The 18,691-nt window shown below is 48.9% G+C and overlaps 1 protein-coding gene across 5 annotated transcripts in view; it reads right to left on the bottom strand.

Annotated features, from left to right (window-relative positions):
* Positions 1-250: 250 nt before the first annotated feature.
* LOC137669033 (keratin, type II cytoskeletal cochleal) overlaps positions 251-18,691 on the bottom strand; it is a 62,121-nt gene continuing 43,680 nt past the window's right edge. For 3 of the 5 annotated variants that reach the window (XM_068410897.1, XM_068410899.1, XM_068410900.1), the window contains 9 exons: positions 10,348-11,184; positions 9,358-9,566; positions 5,912-5,972; positions 5,609-5,704; positions 4,675-4,839; positions 4,369-4,494; positions 2,893-3,113; positions 2,325-2,359; positions 251-1,516 (listed from right to left, as the gene is read on the bottom strand). In XM_068410897.1, the coding sequence (XP_068266998.1) occupies positions 1,338-1,516; positions 2,325-2,359; positions 2,893-3,113; positions 4,369-4,494; positions 4,675-4,839; positions 5,609-5,704; positions 5,912-5,972; positions 9,358-9,566; positions 10,348-10,746 (1,491 nt within the window). In that variant the 5' untranslated portion in view covers positions 10,747-11,184 and the 3' untranslated portion in view covers positions 251-1,337. Of the gene's footprint in view, positions 1,517-2,324; positions 2,360-2,892; positions 3,114-4,368; positions 4,495-4,674; positions 4,840-5,608; positions 5,705-5,911; positions 5,973-9,357; positions 9,567-10,347; positions 11,185-12,000; positions 12,071-18,691 lie in introns of those variants that run through there. The other 2 variants (XM_068410902.1, XM_068410901.1) reach the window with 2 other exon arrangements.

The raw sequence follows: 18,691 nt of genomic DNA, 5'->3' as shown, positions 1-18,691 counted from the left end.
GAACAAAACCAGTCCCATCAACCCACTGCCCAGACTTGGTGCAAAGCAGGGGGTAAAATTCACCCAAGAGTGAAAGACTCTGCAGGCAGCAAACCCTAAATCCCGACCCTGACCACAGTGTGGCACTGCTCCAGGGGACACAGCCAGCAGCAGACTCTGGGGACAGGAGGAAGGTGATAACACTGGATGTTTTTCAGAGCTCCTGAGCATCCAGGGCAGCACAGACAAGGAACTCAGCTGGGACTAAAGAAGCACGCAATAGGGAAACTTTATTATGGCCTCATGACAAACACACAGACCACAAAGGCATAAAACATCAACCAAAGACACGCTGCTAGGACATGGCTGAGCACGCAATGAAACAATTCTGTGCAGTTTTTCAGTTATTTACCGAACAATTCTTCCTACTGCAGTAATGACCTAAGTATTTTCCCTGGCATGTTTAAGTTGAAGACACATTTTGGCAGGAACAAGCAGTTATTGTAATGATGCATCAACAAAACACGCTTTTTCCCTAGTAAAGACACCAGATATCACTAGATACGCTTTGAAATACAGGGTGGTAAACAGAGACACCCAAGGAAGGGCAATGTTATCTCCCATTTTAGTGTGCTACTTATAATTTTAAGCAACTTTATATCCCTTAAGCTTTGGGCTTCTTTTAAGGAGAGGGAATGGGTGGGGGGTGCTTGTTTATGAATTACTTCGCTGTAAAGAACCTGAAATTGCCTTCGGTAAGAACTCAGCTTCATTCAGAGAATTGTTGAATTCCATTTCTGAGCCCATTTCCAAAGAAAATAAGGAGAAACCCAAAACAGTTTCACTGTTTTCTTCTTGGTATACTTTAAGAAAACAAACCCAGGCCGAAATCTTAACAAGGGCTGGCATTTTCTGAGGAGCTCAAGGGAATAAAGCCTTCCAAATCATATTAAAAGGGAGATAATCTTCTGGTCTCTTTTGCAAAACCACAGCAGAAATGTGGAATAGCTTGCCACTCAAATGATTGCTTTGCCCTTCAAAGGGTGAAATCCAGCCCTGAGCAGGGGGTACCAAGCACACAAGTAACAAAAGCATTATCCCGCCTGCTTCACTGGATAAATTTCACCCTACAGGCTTGAACCTGCTCTCAGTGGAATGGTTCCCACTAAGTTCAACAGTGCAGGATCAAGCCTTAGGCGTGATGTAGCAGGGTCAGGTACTCTGGTATGTCTTATTCCAATTCATTCATCACTGCAGAAATTTTGCAGCCAATTCATCCTATAAAAGGCTAGAAAACTTTTCTTTCTATGGTTTCCCTCCTCCCATGTAATGGGTACCACTGATCTCCGTTCCTGTAGTTACTTCCTGAAGCTTCTTCGGCTGGACGAGGTTGTGGTGACGGTGTAGGATTTGGAGCCACCTCCAGAGGAGAAGCCGAGCGCCCCGCTGCCCATGCCTGCTCCCAGGCTGAGGCCTCCTCCTCCCAGAATTCCGCTGGAACTGGTATAGCCACCTCCACCGCTGGAGCTGACCACGGCTGCGGCACAGAGAGAAGCAAACGTGAGCACCAGGGAACTTCAAACCCAGTTTGGCACCCTCACAAAAAAGGGCATTTTTAAACTGCAGCAACCAGATGAAAACTCTCTACGACCTCCTGCAAAACACAGGGCCCAGGACACTGATCTCTTGTTACATTTTGGCCTAGAGCATTTATTCTCTGTGCTAAGCCAGATGCATGTGATGGTTGAGCAGCCCATCTCCTTCTCCACCACTCAGTCTGGCTCAGGAACCCCTGCAGCATGAAGAACCCCATATCATAAACACATTCAGCTCATCTCTTGGCGCACCAAAGAGGTTGTGGGCATGTGGTTCACCAGCTACCAGTGGCAATTAAGCAGATGAAAAGTAGAGCCACTGGTTTAGAGCTGTAGACAGCGTCTCCAAGACACCAGCATCTGTCCAACGTCCACGCAAGGTGAGTACGCAATGATTCCCAAGCTCTAAAGACACCCTCTAACATCACCTTTGCGCTAACTTCCAGTCCAGGCAATGCCTTTTCTCATTAGTACATTTTTCTACATACAAAAATGAGAGGAAAGAAAGATCAATATTCCCCCAAGTTCAATTTCATACAGATGAGTTAGAGCTGAAGTCTGCCATGGAGCCAACAGCACTATCAACTTGTGTCTCAAGGGGCTCCCATTTAAGAAGGGGGCTGGCTGGGTTGTAGAAGCTCAGGCAGGGCACTATGAGGCTCCTGCATGCAGACCCAGCTGGTCCCCACCTGCATTTTCTATAGGCATATGGCTATGTGTAACTATTATAAATTATAAAAAACAACTCACAGATGTTGACGTTGCCAACTCCATCCCCAGCCAACCTGTTGGAGAAGAAAAACACAAAGGCAAAAAGGAAGAGGATGGGTTAGATGCTGCATTACTCAGTGTTCCCCCAGGGCCCCAGCGCTGAGGATGAAGACAATGGCAGTGAGTTATTACTGCTGTTGTAAATAATTCAGACAAGATAAGTGTGCCATCCAGCGCTTTGTTCTGGCCCTACATTTACAAGCTCTGTTATCACCTCGGGGGGAGCTGCAAGAGCACAGAAGCTCTGTCCTAATTCCATGGGGATTTGAGTCACTGGGAAATTTTCTACCACAGCATTGAACATATGGTAGAAAACAACTTTTTTTGTTCTTTGCATGTTGTCACCAAAAGTATCAAATTTTCCCCAGAACTTGCCAGTTTGTCTCCTCAGCCAAAGCATTTTCAGGACCACAAATCAGTTTAAAATGCAAGGTTTTCTCTTCTGTTTTTCCTAGCAGAAATTGGAGTTGGGCCCTCGCAATGTCCACAAGCAAAGGGAACAAAGAGCTGGACTCTTCCTCACGTAAAACCCACAGGTTGCACCCACCTGCTCTCCTCGCCCTCCAGCAGCTTCCTGTAGGTCGCGATCTCAATGTCCAGGGCCAGCTTGACGTTCATGAGCTCCTGGTACTCACGGAGCTGCCGGGCCATGTCCTGCTTCGCCTTCTGCAGAGCTGCCTCCAGCTCCTCCAGCTTTGCCTTGGCGTCTTTGACAGCCAACTCACCACGTTCCTCGGCTTCAGCAATGGCTGCCTCCAGCTTGGCACGCTGCAGGGACAGAACAGGGTTTGTCAGTGGGCATCTCACCTCCTTGGTGGAGGACACTGATGCCCATGGACTTCTGACATCTACTGGCCAGATCACCTCTGTGTATCTGCAGAGCCCTGGAGCCATCTGCTCAACTTAGATCCCTAGAAGTTCATGCCTACACATTTTTTGGGGCACTGGACGGAGACCACCCTGCAAAGGAAGCTCATCTCACCCCAAGATACATTTTTCCAAAAGGCAGACCCTATTTCTCTCCACTGGCTACACTTTCAGAAGACTTTTTTCAGGTGATCCCCAGCTTCTCAGCCCACCCATGTGGCACACAACAGCACAACACTTAGGGTTAATGCAAGCTCAGGTTTTCTCTCCTATTATGCCCCAGAGCTTGTTCAGAGCCAGTTGGTCTCCACCAAGCTTTGATGTGAGGCAAGCGTGGACTCGAGCAGACCTGCAGTTAACAAACAATGCAGATGTACCCCAAAAGCACCCCTGTGGGGCCACATCAAGCTGGCAGTCTAACCCACCCACAACTGTGCCCCCTGCACCTCCAAAAAAAAAGCCCCATGTTTGGCAGGAAGGGCTCACAATGAACACATGTGCTTTATACTCTCATTCATTATTCAAGGGAGCTGCAGTGGGTCAGCTCTTTGCTTGCAAGTGTGTGTTGAAGCCTCCCTGCCCTGAAACCAAATAAACACAAACCTATGAATCACAATGGCTTATCTCCAGCTTTGTGCACTCTGGTTATTAACAGCCAGTTTTCAGACCCGAACATGGTCTCAACCACTCACTGGTCTGGCTTTCACCAGCCGTTTGATAAAGTGATAACAGCCCCTGGAGAGAGCAAACAGAACTCCCATACAGCTGAAAAATTCTTTTATGTGCCCAAACATGGTGTTCCCTTCTGCAAAAAGGGAGTGGACAAAGATCCCAGAAGCAAGAGGGTACAAGGAATGCGTGTGGCTGGGAGGGAGGCCACATGCAGCCTTGCCCTTTGGAATTGGCTCTGCATCACTCCCCTTCTGCGCTCCCAAGTCGCTGGCAGACTTGTTCTCACCCACAGTTCAGCTGCCTCTCAGCACTACATTGCTCACAACACAGTTTCTCCCTCCAGCAGAACTGACATCTTTCGAGGTGAGCATTGCAGCCACCCGCAAACTGCTTCTACACATCTTGTTTAACACCCAGATCCCTGGCATGCTTGTTGCTGCTAAATCCATTGTTCTGCAGCAAAAGAACAAGGGCAGCTCCTCACCTGGCCCTTCACGTTTTCAATTTCACCCTGCAGCCTTTGCATCAGGCGGTTTATCTCTGAGATCTCATTCTTCGTGTTGCGCAGGTCATCTCCGTGTTTCCCAGCAGTGACCTGCAGTGCCTCGTACTGTGACATAAAACAGTGTAAGAGAAAAGGATGGAGTCAAGCTGGCAGACAATTAGCTGGCTAAAATCTCTCCCACTCATGACACACATGTCCCACTCATGACACACAGTGTGTCCCACTCAGACACACACTTCTGCACGAACAGAAGCTGTAACTGCCTTTATCTCTCCCATAACTCACCTTGCTCTGGTACCAGGACTCAGCCTCCGCCCGGCTCCTGTTGGCAATCTCCTCATACTGTGCTTTGACCTCTGCGATGATGCTGTCCAGGTCCAGGTTTCGACTGTTATCCATAGACAGCACCACAGAAGTGTCAGAGATCTGAGCCTGCAGCTCACGAAGTTCCTGCCAGTTGCATTAAAAACAATACCATTAATCACTGATTTTTAAGGGCCTCTCTTTTGGAAGCCAATTAAAGAGAGAATCCAAGAAGAAAAGGGAAAGGGAGGCAGATAAGAATAATTCAATCAAAACAATCATTAATTAGAAGGAAACCAACTGAATCGCATCAACCTCGCAAAGCACAAAGTAACAAACAGCAGAAATGGAGCTACTTCTTATCACCCACATTTTGACAGCAAGGTTAGTTCACCCTGCTCCTGAGATAAGAACCCAGCACGAAATGCTAACCCAAGAAGCTTAAGCATCAGCTTCACAACAAAGCGAGGGCCAAATTCCACCACCTCACCCAAGGATGCAACGTGTCCAGTTCAACCACTCTCTTACCTTGCAAATAACGGGTAAGATAAAGGAGTCTGGGACAAGGAGCTTTCCTTTCTTTCTCTCACACAGCACACACACACAAGCACACGCCAGCGCTACAGCACTGGCTATAATCCACTGGTTTTCCTTGTTTTCATACTAACTGCATCTAAAAAATAATGCATGTCCTGGCTATGTTCGCAATAAATCCATCTCACATCCCAGACAGGGAGAAATCACTGTGACAATTCACAGGAGGTGCACTTTACTTGCAGGCTTATTTTTGTTTATGCAAGGGAAGACTCTGTGTCTCCATCATCCTTCCCAGCTCTGGAAACAGCACATTGATTTTTCTCAGTCACCATTCACTGTTCTGCACCGCAGCAGCCACAAGAAGCAGAAAGGACCTCACCGCTTCATAGAGGGACCTCAGGAAGTTAATCTCATCCGTCAGCGCATCCACCTTGGCCTCCAGCTCCACTTTGTTCATGTAGGCGGCATCCACATCCTAAAAAAGAGCGATAATCCACTGAGATTGCCATAGCTTTGATGACTAAGTCCACTCAGCCTTTGATGGCTTCAAAAGCAGCCATGAGCCCATCAAGCTCCCCAAGCCACCTGCTCTCCATGTCCCTCTGCCCAATGACCTGCCACATCCTAAAAATTATCTACCAAACATATATGATCAGTCCCAGCTAACACGCATGGCACGCACCTTCTTGAGCACCACAAACTCATTCTCTGCTGCTGTGCGCTTGTTGATTTCGTCTTCATATCTGCCAGAAAAAAAAAAAAGGATTGGTGTGAAAAGGAAAAAAATGTCCCAGTGAAGAGTTACCCCTATTTCTTTCTCTCTCCCCCCATTTCTGTCTTTGTCAACCACCTCAGCAAAGCTTATGACTTCCACAAGCAAGCCTGCCCCAGGCAGGTGTTTGCTGGACTGCTGCAACACGTGCATTTTTTGCCCAAGAGGTACCAGCTGTATGCCATAGTCCCAGGGTACTGTTTGGATAAGGTGACACCTGAAAGCTCTTCTGGTTCACAACCACCATGACCACTAACCCGGAAAGCATTTCTCACCCATGCTTTCCCATATTCCTTAAAATTCCCTGTACTTAAGAAGATTTCTGCTTCTTATCCTCACTCATGGACGGCTGCATGATTGCAGTCTATGTCCTGAGGCTGTCAGCTTTTTCACTTGCCCCTTGAGAGAGAAAAGACAAATGCAGAAGAGATGCAAGCAGATTCAACCAATCCCTCTATGCTGATCAAAGCACCTGTTAACGCTGCTTTCACTGGGCACTTCCTTATTCTAGACATTTGAGATCATTTTGCAGGTGTCGACCACATGCCACTGTCCTGGTAAGAGCTAAGTGTAATTATCCTGCACAGAGTGGCTACGCTTCAAAGCCACACAAACTTCTAATATTGGCTACATCCCTTCCTTAGGTGTTCACCTTTAGATGCAATGAGCTAGATCCTCAGCAGATAAAATTCATGCTCCGTTGACTTTAGGGGAGGTTCACTGATTTGTACCACTTGCAAGTGTGGATTCACAGAATCACAGAATCACAGAATCACAGAATCAACCAGGTTGGAAGAGACCTCAGGGATCATCGAGTCCAACCATTGCCCTGACACCACCCTGTCAACTAGACAATGGCACTAAGTGCCATGTCCAGTCTTTTCTTAAACACATCCAGACATGGTGACTCCACCACCTCCCTGGGCAGCCCATTCCAATGTCTAATAACCCTTTCTGTAAAGAAATTCTTCCTGATGTCCAACCTGAACCTCCCCTGGCCAAGCTTGAGGCTGTGCCCTCTTGTCCTATCGCTAGTTGCCCGGGAGAAGAGGCCAACTCCCACTTCACTACAACCTCCCTTCAGGTAGTTGTAGACTGCAATAAGGTCACCTCGGAGCCTCCTCTTCTCCAGGCTAAACATTCTCAGAGCCTGCCTTACACTGTTCTACATACAGCTGACCTGCTGAAACGAACAGCAGGGATCTGCTCTATGAATCCTGAAAGTCACCCAAGGAAAAGCAGGAGTCACTTTGGCTGTTTCGGGATTGCCGTTGCCAAAGTCAGAACACAGCTCTGTTTATTTACGCAGTCCCTGCATGGCTAGCACTGTAATTTGCCTTCCAGAGTGTGAGCTACTTGACTTTCAACAGTGTTCATGCACCTCCCCTTCTGCTCCCCACTGGAAGCTTGCCCATCCACACTGGCATAAATGGAGGTCAATGAACTGCATCCATTGTTATTGCAGAGTAAGAGATGACCTAGATATTCATAGAATTACAGAACAGTTTGGGTTGGAAGGGACCTTAAAGGCCATCCAGTTTCAACCCCCTGCCACAGGCAGGGACACCTTCCACCAGACCAGGTTGCTCCAAGCCCCATCCAACCTGCCCTTGAACACTGCCAGGGAGGGGGCAGCCACAGCTTCTCTGGGAAACCTGGGCCAGGGTCTCACCACCCTCACAGCAAACAATTTCTTCCCAATATCTCATCTCAATCTCCCCTCTTGCAGTTTACAACCATTTCCCCTTGTCCTATCACTCCATGCCCTTGTCAAAAGCCCCTCTCCAGCTTTCCTGTAGCCCCTTCAGGTGCTGGAAGGTGCTAGAAGGTCTCCCTGGAGCCTTCTCCAGGCTGAACAGCCTCAACTCTCTCAGCCTGTCTCCAGGGGCTCCAGCCCTCTGAGCATCTTTGTGGCCTCCTCTGGACTCGCTCCAACAATTATGTGATTGTGCTGCGTACGCACAGCCTGCAGCCCAGAATGGATAACCAGAGACAGGTAAAAAGACTGAATTATTCTAGAACGGTTTGTCAAATTCCTCATTTTCTGTGGGAAGCTCCACCAAGCTGGTCAACGAACTGACAAATCATTCAATATTCTCCATGAACTCCTGAGGCGCCTCGGGAAACCCTGTCACACCTCGGCGTGCCCTGCACCAAGCCACGTGGCCAGCGCGGACGCAGTCTGCTCCTGCTCTTGCTTACTTTGAACCACACCCTTAGTCAATGCAGTTACTAAATAAGGGACTGAATCTCATCCCCTGGAGCCTCGTGCATACAAACCTCCTCCCCTACACCAGGTGTAAGCTGAGAATTACTGTGTAAATTGGACATATGACAAAGAGGCAGGGGACACATGAAGAGCTACTCGTGTTTTAGGTATTCTACTTAGAAGATGAGATTTTCTTTATATAAATGGGGAGAAGCAGGTTCTAAACTCCAGTTACTACATCCTCACTCCCTCTGCTGCATTAGCATCTCACGCTCCTAATTCCTGCTTCCCTTCCCTCAGCACACACAGGGTTTAGGTTCAGCTGCCCAGCACAGACCAATAAGCTGGAGGAATAAATATGCATCTGTGCACCTTGCATTCATGGGACATGCAATTAAAATGAGGGCTATAATTCCTCTGGGTGCAAACCAGCTCCTTGCTGCTGCCTTGCAGAGATGCAATAGGCAACTGTGGATGAGCACAGAGTAGAAATAACTGAGCGGGGTTGGGGGAAACATCATTCCCATGCACCTCCTTGGGAATTACTGGCTATTGACTTTCCCTAAACACACCCTGGGGATTATCAGATCTGTTTGTTTTCAGTTCCTGCTTGATCCAGTTTGCCAGCTCCCTCTTTTCTTTCTTTTTTTTTTTTTTTTTATTAAAGGCATTCCCCTGTACAGCTGGGTTGGGCACAGGCTGGGACAAAGGCCACTTTCTTCATGGGACTCCTCCCAAGCGACACAATTTGGAGTGAAAAGTCACTTAAAACCTGCAGGTCACCTGCTCCATTACCTACCCATGAAACAAGCAGCAGTTCACCCACTGCCTGCCAAGCTGCTGAGCTCCCATGGGGTTCATACGGACCCAAACTGGCACGTCCAACCCAAACTATGAAGCCATCCCTGAGGAGGCCCTAAAGCAAAGCCAAGAGGATAGAGCCACTGAAAACCACACGGGAACAAGGTGCCAGAAACGATGAGTGATACAGGCAAGAAGAATCCAGGCAACTTCCCTGGCCTAGACACCTAACTCAGGCTGGGAAAAAAGTCTCCCTCCCTAGCAGAAAAGCTGAGGACATCTCTGCCAAGCTACTGACCAACCTGCCAGCTCAACTACACCGTTAGACGGGAAGATTATACGTTACTTGGTCTTGAAATCCTCAACAAGATCCTCCATGTTTCTCAGTTCACCCTCCAAACGCCCTTTGTCATTCAACAACCCCTCCAGCTGACGTCGCAGGTTGTTGATGTACGTCTCAAACATGGGACCAATGTTACTGCGGGTGGTCTTCTGGTCCTGGAGGAGGCTCCATTTGGTCTCCAGCATTTTGTTTTGCTGCTCCAGGAACCGGACCTGGAAAGCAACCAAGGGGTCATTTGTGGATGCGGGAGGAAGGGGGAGCTGACACTACAGAGTTTGGATCCTGGGGAAAGGACAGGCTGCGGATGGTATCTGAGGAATTTAGATTGCTCACAGCAAGCACGTAAACTCTGGAGGATGATAAAGACCATGAGGCAGCACTGCTACTCTGAGGCTTGGCTTATGACTTTAAGGCTTTGTAGGAATTAAAGATAAGCAGATTCTGCTTGCCTGACACTTGACAGAAGCCATCCACAGACCTCAAAGTCAGCCAATTACTCAGACTCCAGGTCTGGATTCCTTGCATTTTGAGGATGCCAGAGCTGAAGTTTACACAGGACACAGGATCAATTAGTGCAAGACAGCAAAGCCACAGAGGTACAAGGCAGTGCAAACAAACACAGCAAGCTCTGGCTTACGTCAAGATCTGTTCTACCAGGATGATTCCTCTCCAAGAGGCCCCCTCCTCTGTGAATCTGGTGGTGGTGTGCTTGGGGGCAGTTTTGATCTTTAAAGCCTGCACTCACATCATGGGCAATACCAGCTAAATAAAAGGGGTACAAAGCTGCCCTAAGCAGGGCACAACCCTTTACTGCTGGCAAAGCAAGCAGGGCCTTAATAAGAGTTATTGGATTGCAGTAAGCAAATCACACCATGCTCTTGAGGATCTGATCCTGAGCCAATTTGTGAATCCCCCACCCGTTTAAGCAAGCTTTGGGTCAGACCTGCTTTTAAAGCAGTGTCCACAGAGCTATCAATTTTTCCAGCACCTCACCTTGTCAATGAAGGAGGCGAATCTGTTGTTGAGTGTCTTGATTTGCTCCTTCTCCTCCTTGCGCACCCGCTGGATATTGGGGTCAATCTCCAGATTCAGGGGCGTCAGGAGGTTCTGGTTGATGGTGACCTCCTGAATGCCCGCGGGGCTGAGCGGCCCACCGAATCCCATGCCTCCATAGCCGTACCCAGAGCGAACGCTGTAGGAGCTGCCACCTCCAACGGAGATCCGCTTGTTGGCAGAGCCGAGGTTGTAGAGGCTGGAGCTGCCAAAGCCACCTGCCCTGCTTAAGCCGGCACCCCCTCCTACTCCACGGGTCGAGGAGACAGTGCTGACCCGCACTTGGCTGATCCCTGGGACGGCCGCAGAGCGAGAGCTGAAACTCACAGACCGGGACATGGCTGCTCCGAGGATGATTTCAGTATCCCCCACCCTTCAAAAGCTCAGGGAAGCTGTGCTGGAGACCAGGGAAGTGAGCGAGTTCTCCTGACTGCTTCTCCTTTTATCCGTTAGAAAAGCTGGGCTTGGCCCAAGGGCAAAAGAGGGATCATTTTACTGCCTCGGAGAGCTGGGTGTGCCTGGCTGCCTTCCCACCCTCCGGTCGACCTGCTGCCTTCAAGCAGGTGAGAAGGGAAGGGCTAGAGAAGGGACAGGACACACCTGGCGCCGTGTCCCCGCGCTCAGATCTGCCTTTGTTCTGCACCTCCCTTTGCCTCTGCCACATGTGCAGCCGAGGGACGTGAAGCGTGGGCTCTCCTGGAATCCCTTGGCAGAGAGTTGTAACGGGACAGGTCCGATTCCCATTTCCTCAAGGTTTCTCCATTCCTCTCCGCTCACCTAAATGGATGTTGAAATGAGAAAAGGGGGAATATTAATTGATTTTTCACTCTGTTGCAGAGCAGGTAGCTCCCCTGTGCAACAGCAGAAAGGAGATAAGGGGCCTCAGCTTAGCACCAGGTCCAGCCTGGTTTAATATAAACCAAAGTCAGCTGCAGTCTTGGACACACACACTGGACGCTGCCAGCAGCACCCAGCGAGTCTGCGCCACGCAGGGGCACGAGGGCAGCAGATGAGAGATGCCGCAGCTATCCCTGGACACCATGGGTTTGCCTCCTCTCTCCTGTTAGCGCTAAAATAAAGGTGGTTTAGGTGGGCTGCACCCTGCACATGGAAATACCCAACACGCTAGTCCACTCTCAAAAGGACACAGGACAGGTTTCTGCTTAAATTTCTGGGCTCCTACGCAGAAGAGGCAGAGACAAAAATTAGTTTTCAGGGCTTTCTACATTTTTGAATAGCCTTAAAGGGACAGATCTCTCTGCTATCAGGTTGTAAATCCTCCATGAGATTTCAAAGTCTGGCCTGAATGTGTCACCCTTCAGCTCTTCCCCTCCTCAGGACAGCAAGATAGCGCTGTACTATTAAAAATATGTACTTCCTTCTCTGCGGGAAGAATACAAGTTGGCTGCAGATCCCAGCGAGTAAAAGGAAATTGTCTTTTTGAAGGAGGGAAAGGGGGAGATTGAGACAGAGACATACAAGGCAAGATTCCTCCCTGCCCTGCAAGCTGACTCAGCTTCCACCAGCCAAAAAAAATAATCCATTGAGTGCAAAGCAAACTCGTGAGTTAATGCACACCCAGCTACGCTTGACCTAATGGCGGATGTAGACGGGCTGGGGTTCATTTCATCTGTACACAGCCAGCACCAAGGCAGAAGTCTCCAGCTGCTTTACACAGCTCCAGGTCCTTCTGAGTTCACAAAGAGACAGGCCACTCTCCTGCAGCTCCTCTGGGTTGTCTTGAGAAGACAGGGATTGAATCTGAAAGTGTGATTGAGAGTCCTACAGTCAGGCAAGAATAACCCCCACCAAAGTAAGTCCCAGCTGCTGGATTTTATCAGGCTGCATTCCAGCCTCAACTCCTCTGTATCAGCAGACAGGGATTTTTTTTTGCACAACGTGACACGCAAACTAAAAAGCAATCCAGACAGGTAAAATACAAGCCTGCTGTCAGATAAACTATCATAAAGGCAAAGCTGTTCTCAGCAGCCTCAGCGTAAGAGAACTGAACTTCACCCTGGTTTGCACTGTCAAGAGCTACATCAATCAAAAACCAGTTTCTAATCTTAATTACTGCCATGCAGCACCACTGATTTTAGGTAAGGATGAGTCTGTCTCCCATTCAAAGTTCAAGTTTTCTTTTCTGTACCATCAGCAACCCAGTCAATGCAGGAGAGGCTCAGGAAAGCCTCATTTACCTTGCTGCCATACGCTTCGCAGCTCCCAGTGTGGCAGCGAGCCAGTTTAGATCCCCTGCACTTACTACAACCCATCCTGCAAGTGAATGTTCCCCGTTTAAATCTGGGTTTGAGTAAGTTTAAGTCAGAACAGGATCCGGCGATCCAGAGATGTCACGAGCAGAGTTTGCTTGTGTTGTTGGGATGCCATGGTAACACTGCATAGTTTCACAACCGCACGGACTGGTAAATACTTCCAAGCCCATGTGAATGACCCCCAGGGATTCAGGTTTGGTAAGACAGGAGACACCGTATTGCCTGGTTGAACACCCTTTTGGGGAAGTGAATGCTTGGACACTGCGACTGCTGTGCTTGGTGTCACAACAAGGCAGCTCAGGCCCTGCACAGCACGGGAACAGCCTGTCGCTGTGCACCGACACCCACAAAGCCCATGAAAGAGGCACAAGTGATAAATTCCTCCATAAACCCTTTGGTAAACATAGCAGGCACTCAATTCCAGCCCAGAAAGTGTGGAAAAAAAAAACCCAAACAATAAAATATGGTTACATCCTAATGGAAGAGGAATAAAAATTGTATGTTAAGAATAAGGTACGCTGATCAATGTCAGCGTGTTGTTTCCACGTCTCTCGATATCCCATGGGCTATCTCTCGCTGTGTGTTTAGACTGCAATGTTTGGATTGAAAGCTTTATGGAGCAGGGAGTGCCCGTAGGTTTTGTGTTTGCACAGTGCAGTCCTAGTTTGTGATTACTGCTCCAAAGTGCTTCGGCAGTGAGTCATAAATTAATTAGTGTCCTAACGACAAGCGGTGTTTTGGTGGTCTCATGATTGGGGGTATCGCAAGAGCATGATGGGGCATTCATGGGGCTGTCAGAGTGACATTGTCCGGCTGATATTCTTGCTAACAACACCCAAAAGCCAGGCCAACACATGCCCCCATGCTGCGATCACAGCTCTCCCTTCCAGGATCTAAGTAGCCTCATTAATAAAAATAAAAATTTCCAGCTCATCAACAACTCCTGGGAATATGGAGTTTGCTCCAGAGGGAACTTGTTCTCTTACTGTCCCAAATGCAGGCACCGTATTCCAACCATCTGATGCACAAATAAGCCACGTTAGGACGAGGTGGCTATCATGAAATTTTATTGATTTCTTTAGTCCTACTTCCTACATCACTCAGGCTGTAAAGCTCAATATAATGACGCAGCTCTTCAGCCTAGTCAGCCTAGTATCTCAACGACAGGAAAGTGGCTTTTCCAGAAAGGCGACGGCTGGCTGATCTGAAGGATTCATTTGTTCCAAAGGTTGGTACCTTGGTACAGTTCATTGTCTTGCAATAGGAACCCTCTGGCTATAACTCGGGGCCTTACGTCTAATTTGAAGTTGTTTAATTGGTGTCTTTAGTTTTCTGCCACTGCCCACTTCCGAAGCACTTAAATGGCTCTCTTGACTCTGGTGTGATTCCCCTATTAATGTTAAGTCACCACCCTCTCAGCCTTTCACGGGATAAGCTGAATGGGCTGAAATCCTCACATCTTTTACAAATAAGTGGCTTTTCTGAGGACTTGAAATCACTTCCGTGGCCTCTCTCTGCTCCAGTGCCCTTGGCACATGCATCGGTATTGTTCACGCTGCCACTTCAGGCAGTTTTACACATCGAAATGGCATTTTGCTCTCCACAGCTGTAACAGCCCCAGGTCTCCATCAGTGCTAGAGGCTGGTACGGTGGATCTCACCTAAACTACGCTGTGTCCTCCAGCTACACCTCTCCTTTTTGCAACGAAGCAGAGCAGCCTTAAAGGGGGCATCACGGGACCAGCAGGAATAGCTGGAAGCAGCTTCCCCAGGCTGACAGAGCCAGCTGCTGTAGAGCAGAGCCAGCCCCACGATAACAACAAGGCTTCCAGCAAGCTCCTGCCCCTCCAGGAGCTGCATCTCACCTTTCCTCCTCCCTCTGCCTGCTATCTCATTGCTGCCTGGCTGCTCCTGGGAAGCTGCCTGCCGCTGGCCGTGTAATCCACCGCTGAGAGACCCCTCCTTGAGCTCAGAAACGGCCACGCTTGTCCTGTTGGCTGAAACCCAAGAAGAGCATCAGTCTAGACCCCAAGGTGTTTAGACAGCAGCACAAAACCACTCGCCAGCACCTCCAGGAACAACTTTAACCCCCAAAGGAGTTGCTGCTGCTGGATTCTCCCCGCCTCCAGCATTTTCCAGCCGCTCAGCACAGCAGTGTCGCTCCCCTGCCCCCCGGATCGAGCCCCGTGTGCCTCCTGTCCTGTTTGCAGAAGGAGCGTTTACACCCCACGCTGTGGCTGCAGCAATGGGAACCTCTGCCCGTTGCCAGGAGCTCCTGGACAAACAAGCCGAGCCAGCCCACGCAGATGGGCTGCAGGGATCCTTCCCGGGGACACAGCGTGTGGCGGGGCACCAGCTCATCAGAAAAGCTCTCTGTGCCTGACGCATGGCGCAAGAATTCAAGCTATGGACTTTCCCCCCCTCCAGCCTATTTTACATGCACTGAAAGCTGTTTTCTTTCCCCTCTCCCCCAAATTATAAGATCTTATGATTACAAGAAATCATGAAGGAATAACTATAAATATAGTTATAATTATGTATAATCATAATTACATGGGTAATTTTTACATGAAAGCTGAGAGTCACTCCCACAGCTAAAGCCTTAAGTTAAAACAAACAAACAAACAAATTAAAACCCTACAATTCTCAGAGCAGAGGTGAAATCGCCAGCCCTGGTAACAATAGGCTCAGTTTTTCTGGGAACGGCACATCTCAGAAGAGAATGGAAAAATCCATGTTCTGTCCCCATAAAATCATACGCGACTTTTGAGTCCTGCCTGTTGAATCTGTTGGTCTGTTCAAGTTCCTAACAGCTGATCTGATCTAACCTCTGCCGATACTCACACGGGACAGAGCAGGCAAGCCAGGTCAGATCAGAGTCCATCTATCTTGAGCCAGTAATACACGCTGGCCAGCCCCAAAATACAGGGCAATTATAAAGTGAGCCTTCCTCTGGCCATATTTCTCCAGCCTCCAGCCATCATGTTTAACCCTTCCCAAGTTGGAGGTTGCATCTTGACCAGCACGTTTAACCGCTGTTGCTGGTCCTCTCTCCCCATTATTGGTCCATTCCTTGGTTAAACTCGTTCCTGCTCGCTACAGCCTGCGGCAATGAGATTGCACATGGCGTGAGAAGATCTTCTTATGTTCCTGTTAATTAACTCAATTGTAAACTAATGTGCTCCATTGAGAGCAGATGGAAACCGTGAGGTCATTTCACTGCAGTCAAGGGAACACCACCAGTTTATAGGAGCTGAAATAAAACTAGTGCAACAGTACACAGCATTATTACAGGAGTTTGTGGACCTGGTTCATGCCTAGGTTAAAGAATAATGCCGCGAAGTGAATGGAGCAAGGAAGGAGAGAAATGATCTGGCACAGTCAGCAATGAGAAATGCTCTTATCAAAATTCTGTTTCATCTGACGCAGCTTGGGCAGAGTCAATGGCATGATGCCACTTTACACCAACTGATCACAGAATCATGGAATGGTTTGAATTGGAAGGGACCTTAAAGATCATCTAGTTCCAACCCTTCTACTAGACCAGGTTGCTCCAAGCCCCATCCAACCTGGCCTTGAACACTTCCAGGGAGGGGGAATCCTCCATCACAGAATCACAGAATCACAGAATGTTAGGGACTGGAAGGGACCTCGAAAGATCATCTAGTCCAATCCCCCTGCCGGAGCAGGATTACCTAGACCATATCACACAGGAACACGTCCAGGCGTGTTTTGAATGTCTCCAGAGAAGGAGACTCCACAACCTCTCTGGGCAGCCTGTTCCAGTGTTCGGTCACCCTCACCGTAAAGAAGTTTTTCCTCATATTTAAGTGGAACCTCCTGTGTTCCAGCTTGCACCCATTGCCCCTTGCCCGGAAGGATTAAGGTCTTACTTCCCCCAAAATACTAAGCATCCAACACGGCAGCCATCCTAATTCGCCCGTGTTTGTACAGCCCTTGGCGTAACATAATTGCGGACAACGACTGGGTTTCTTAATAGCTACCACAACACAAAGAACCATCTTCACCCTGGTGACTATAAGGGAACAAAGCTGCTCCGCAACTTCTGGCCCCAATTAGGAATTCCAAGATCTTTTGCAAAATCAAAGCTGTCCAAACAGATCTGTTGCCCAAGAAGTGCTCCTAAGGAAGAAAAATAACAAAGAAAAACAAAGAACTGTATGCGGTGTTTCAGAGATAAACTGTCCCGCAGGCAGGAAGTACGTGGGAGAGGCAGGAGTAATCACCTCCCTCCGCTCCCTACGCACGGAGCGACACATCACAAAACAGGTGGCTGTAAATATTCATTTGAATCTTTAGGCCATTGGATTGCAAAAACTCCATCACATTCAGTGTAAACTGTCTTCCTGCTACAGCTGCGGTTTCCAGAGACAGTTTCTCCTGGACAACCACCAGGGATGTCCACAGCAGGGATGTTTTCCATGTGCAACTGCAGGAATTTAACACATTTAACTTGTAAGAATGGGAACCTTGCAGGATCTACCCAAAACAGCTCAACCTGTGAACACACGAACAATTTTGTGAAAGGCAGAGAAGCAGAAAAGGAAAGACAGAGGGGCTAAGCCAAAGAGGTGTAGGACCTCCTCCCAGATGAGTCACTGTCAGAACAGAAGGGCAAAAAAAATCCAGACGATTAATTTGTTATGAGTATTTTATTACAGCTATAATCACCAAGCTGAGATGGTTATCTGTGCTTACAGAGGAGCCAATTCAGCTCTCAGGGAGACAAGGGGTTTTTTTCCTACAGATGCAAACATGGAAATACAGAAACAAGGAGAACTGTGCTCCCAAGATGTGGGCTTCAGTACTTCCCACCTGTCTGCTGTCGCACCAGCCAGGTATTTTATCTCAAAATCTATATCTCAGCCAGCAAGACACGCTGCTCCAGCACCCAGCTGTTAACCCAGATATGACACAGTTGGCAACTTCCAAACGAAAACCAAAAGGAAGGTGTAACCCCTGCTTTCCTCTGGTCTTCTCCCACCCTGGGACTTGGTATCAGGTTTTACAGTACGAGCAAAGGGCAAGACTGCAGCCTTGGACCTGATGGGGAGCCAAGCCCTGGGTGCTGATGGCAGCAGAGGGTGTGGTAGGTCTGTGTCAGGCACCTTCATAATCAATACATTCAACAATAACAATAATAATTAGAATTATAATTATCTTGCACCTGCTCACATTGCCTATGACATGAATGACACTTTCCAGGTCTGTGGGAGGGGAGGGAAGAGCAGGTCCAGTATCGCATGGAGCTGGGGCTACCCATGGCCACGCCTGCTGCTCAGAGAAACCTCCTCCAGCCCCAGCACCCAACCGCCTCCTCCCTACGCCCACCAGCACCCCAAAGCTACCTCCAGCCATCGGCACCGCTTGCGGCAGGTTTCCACGTTACACGAGGACAGCATGGGAGGAGAGAGGCCTGGCAGGAAAAGGAGAAGAGGTAAAATAGTGCCTAGAGTGAGACCAGCTCTCCATGATGCTGAGGACGCTTCCTTCCCATGTATTGTGGGCCACACAGCTCCTCACTGCAGGAGAAAAGCTTCACCAGGTATGAAAAAAGGCGTAAGGGCCCTTCAAGGCAGGACTGAGCTTCCCGTTTACATGCGCCAGGCATGAATCAGTTGCGCAGAATTTCACCCCAGGAGTTAAAAATCAGGATGAATCAGATCTGGTACCAGATTTAAGAGGGATTACAGACTGGCTCCTGGGCTTAGCACCGGCATGGCCCTGACACACACACACACACACGTGAGGTTGCACGGGGCTGTCGCACGCAGCCCTGGCTGTGCCACGTCATAACCATCCTCGCAAAGCCCAGACAGAGCGAAGCAAGTGGGCGATTCCTGCCTCTGCCTCAAGGTGCTGACTTGGGCCCGTGCCCGCGCCGCCCGCACGCTCTGAACCTGTTGAGCTACGCTACAGGGCACGCCGTTTGGTGCCAAAGTTTCCCTCGCAGACACGTCGGGACGGCAAGCGGCTCCCAACCACATGCTG

Source organism: Nyctibius grandis, chromosome 11 (assembly GCF_013368605.1).
Source record: "Nyctibius grandis isolate bNycGra1 chromosome 11, bNycGra1.pri, whole genome shotgun sequence".
Taxonomy (NCBI): Eukaryota; Metazoa; Chordata; class Aves; order Nyctibiiformes; family Nyctibiidae; genus Nyctibius; species Nyctibius grandis.
The sequence above is the reverse complement of the archived record's forward strand: the minus strand, read 5'-3'. Positions and strand labels throughout refer to the sequence as shown.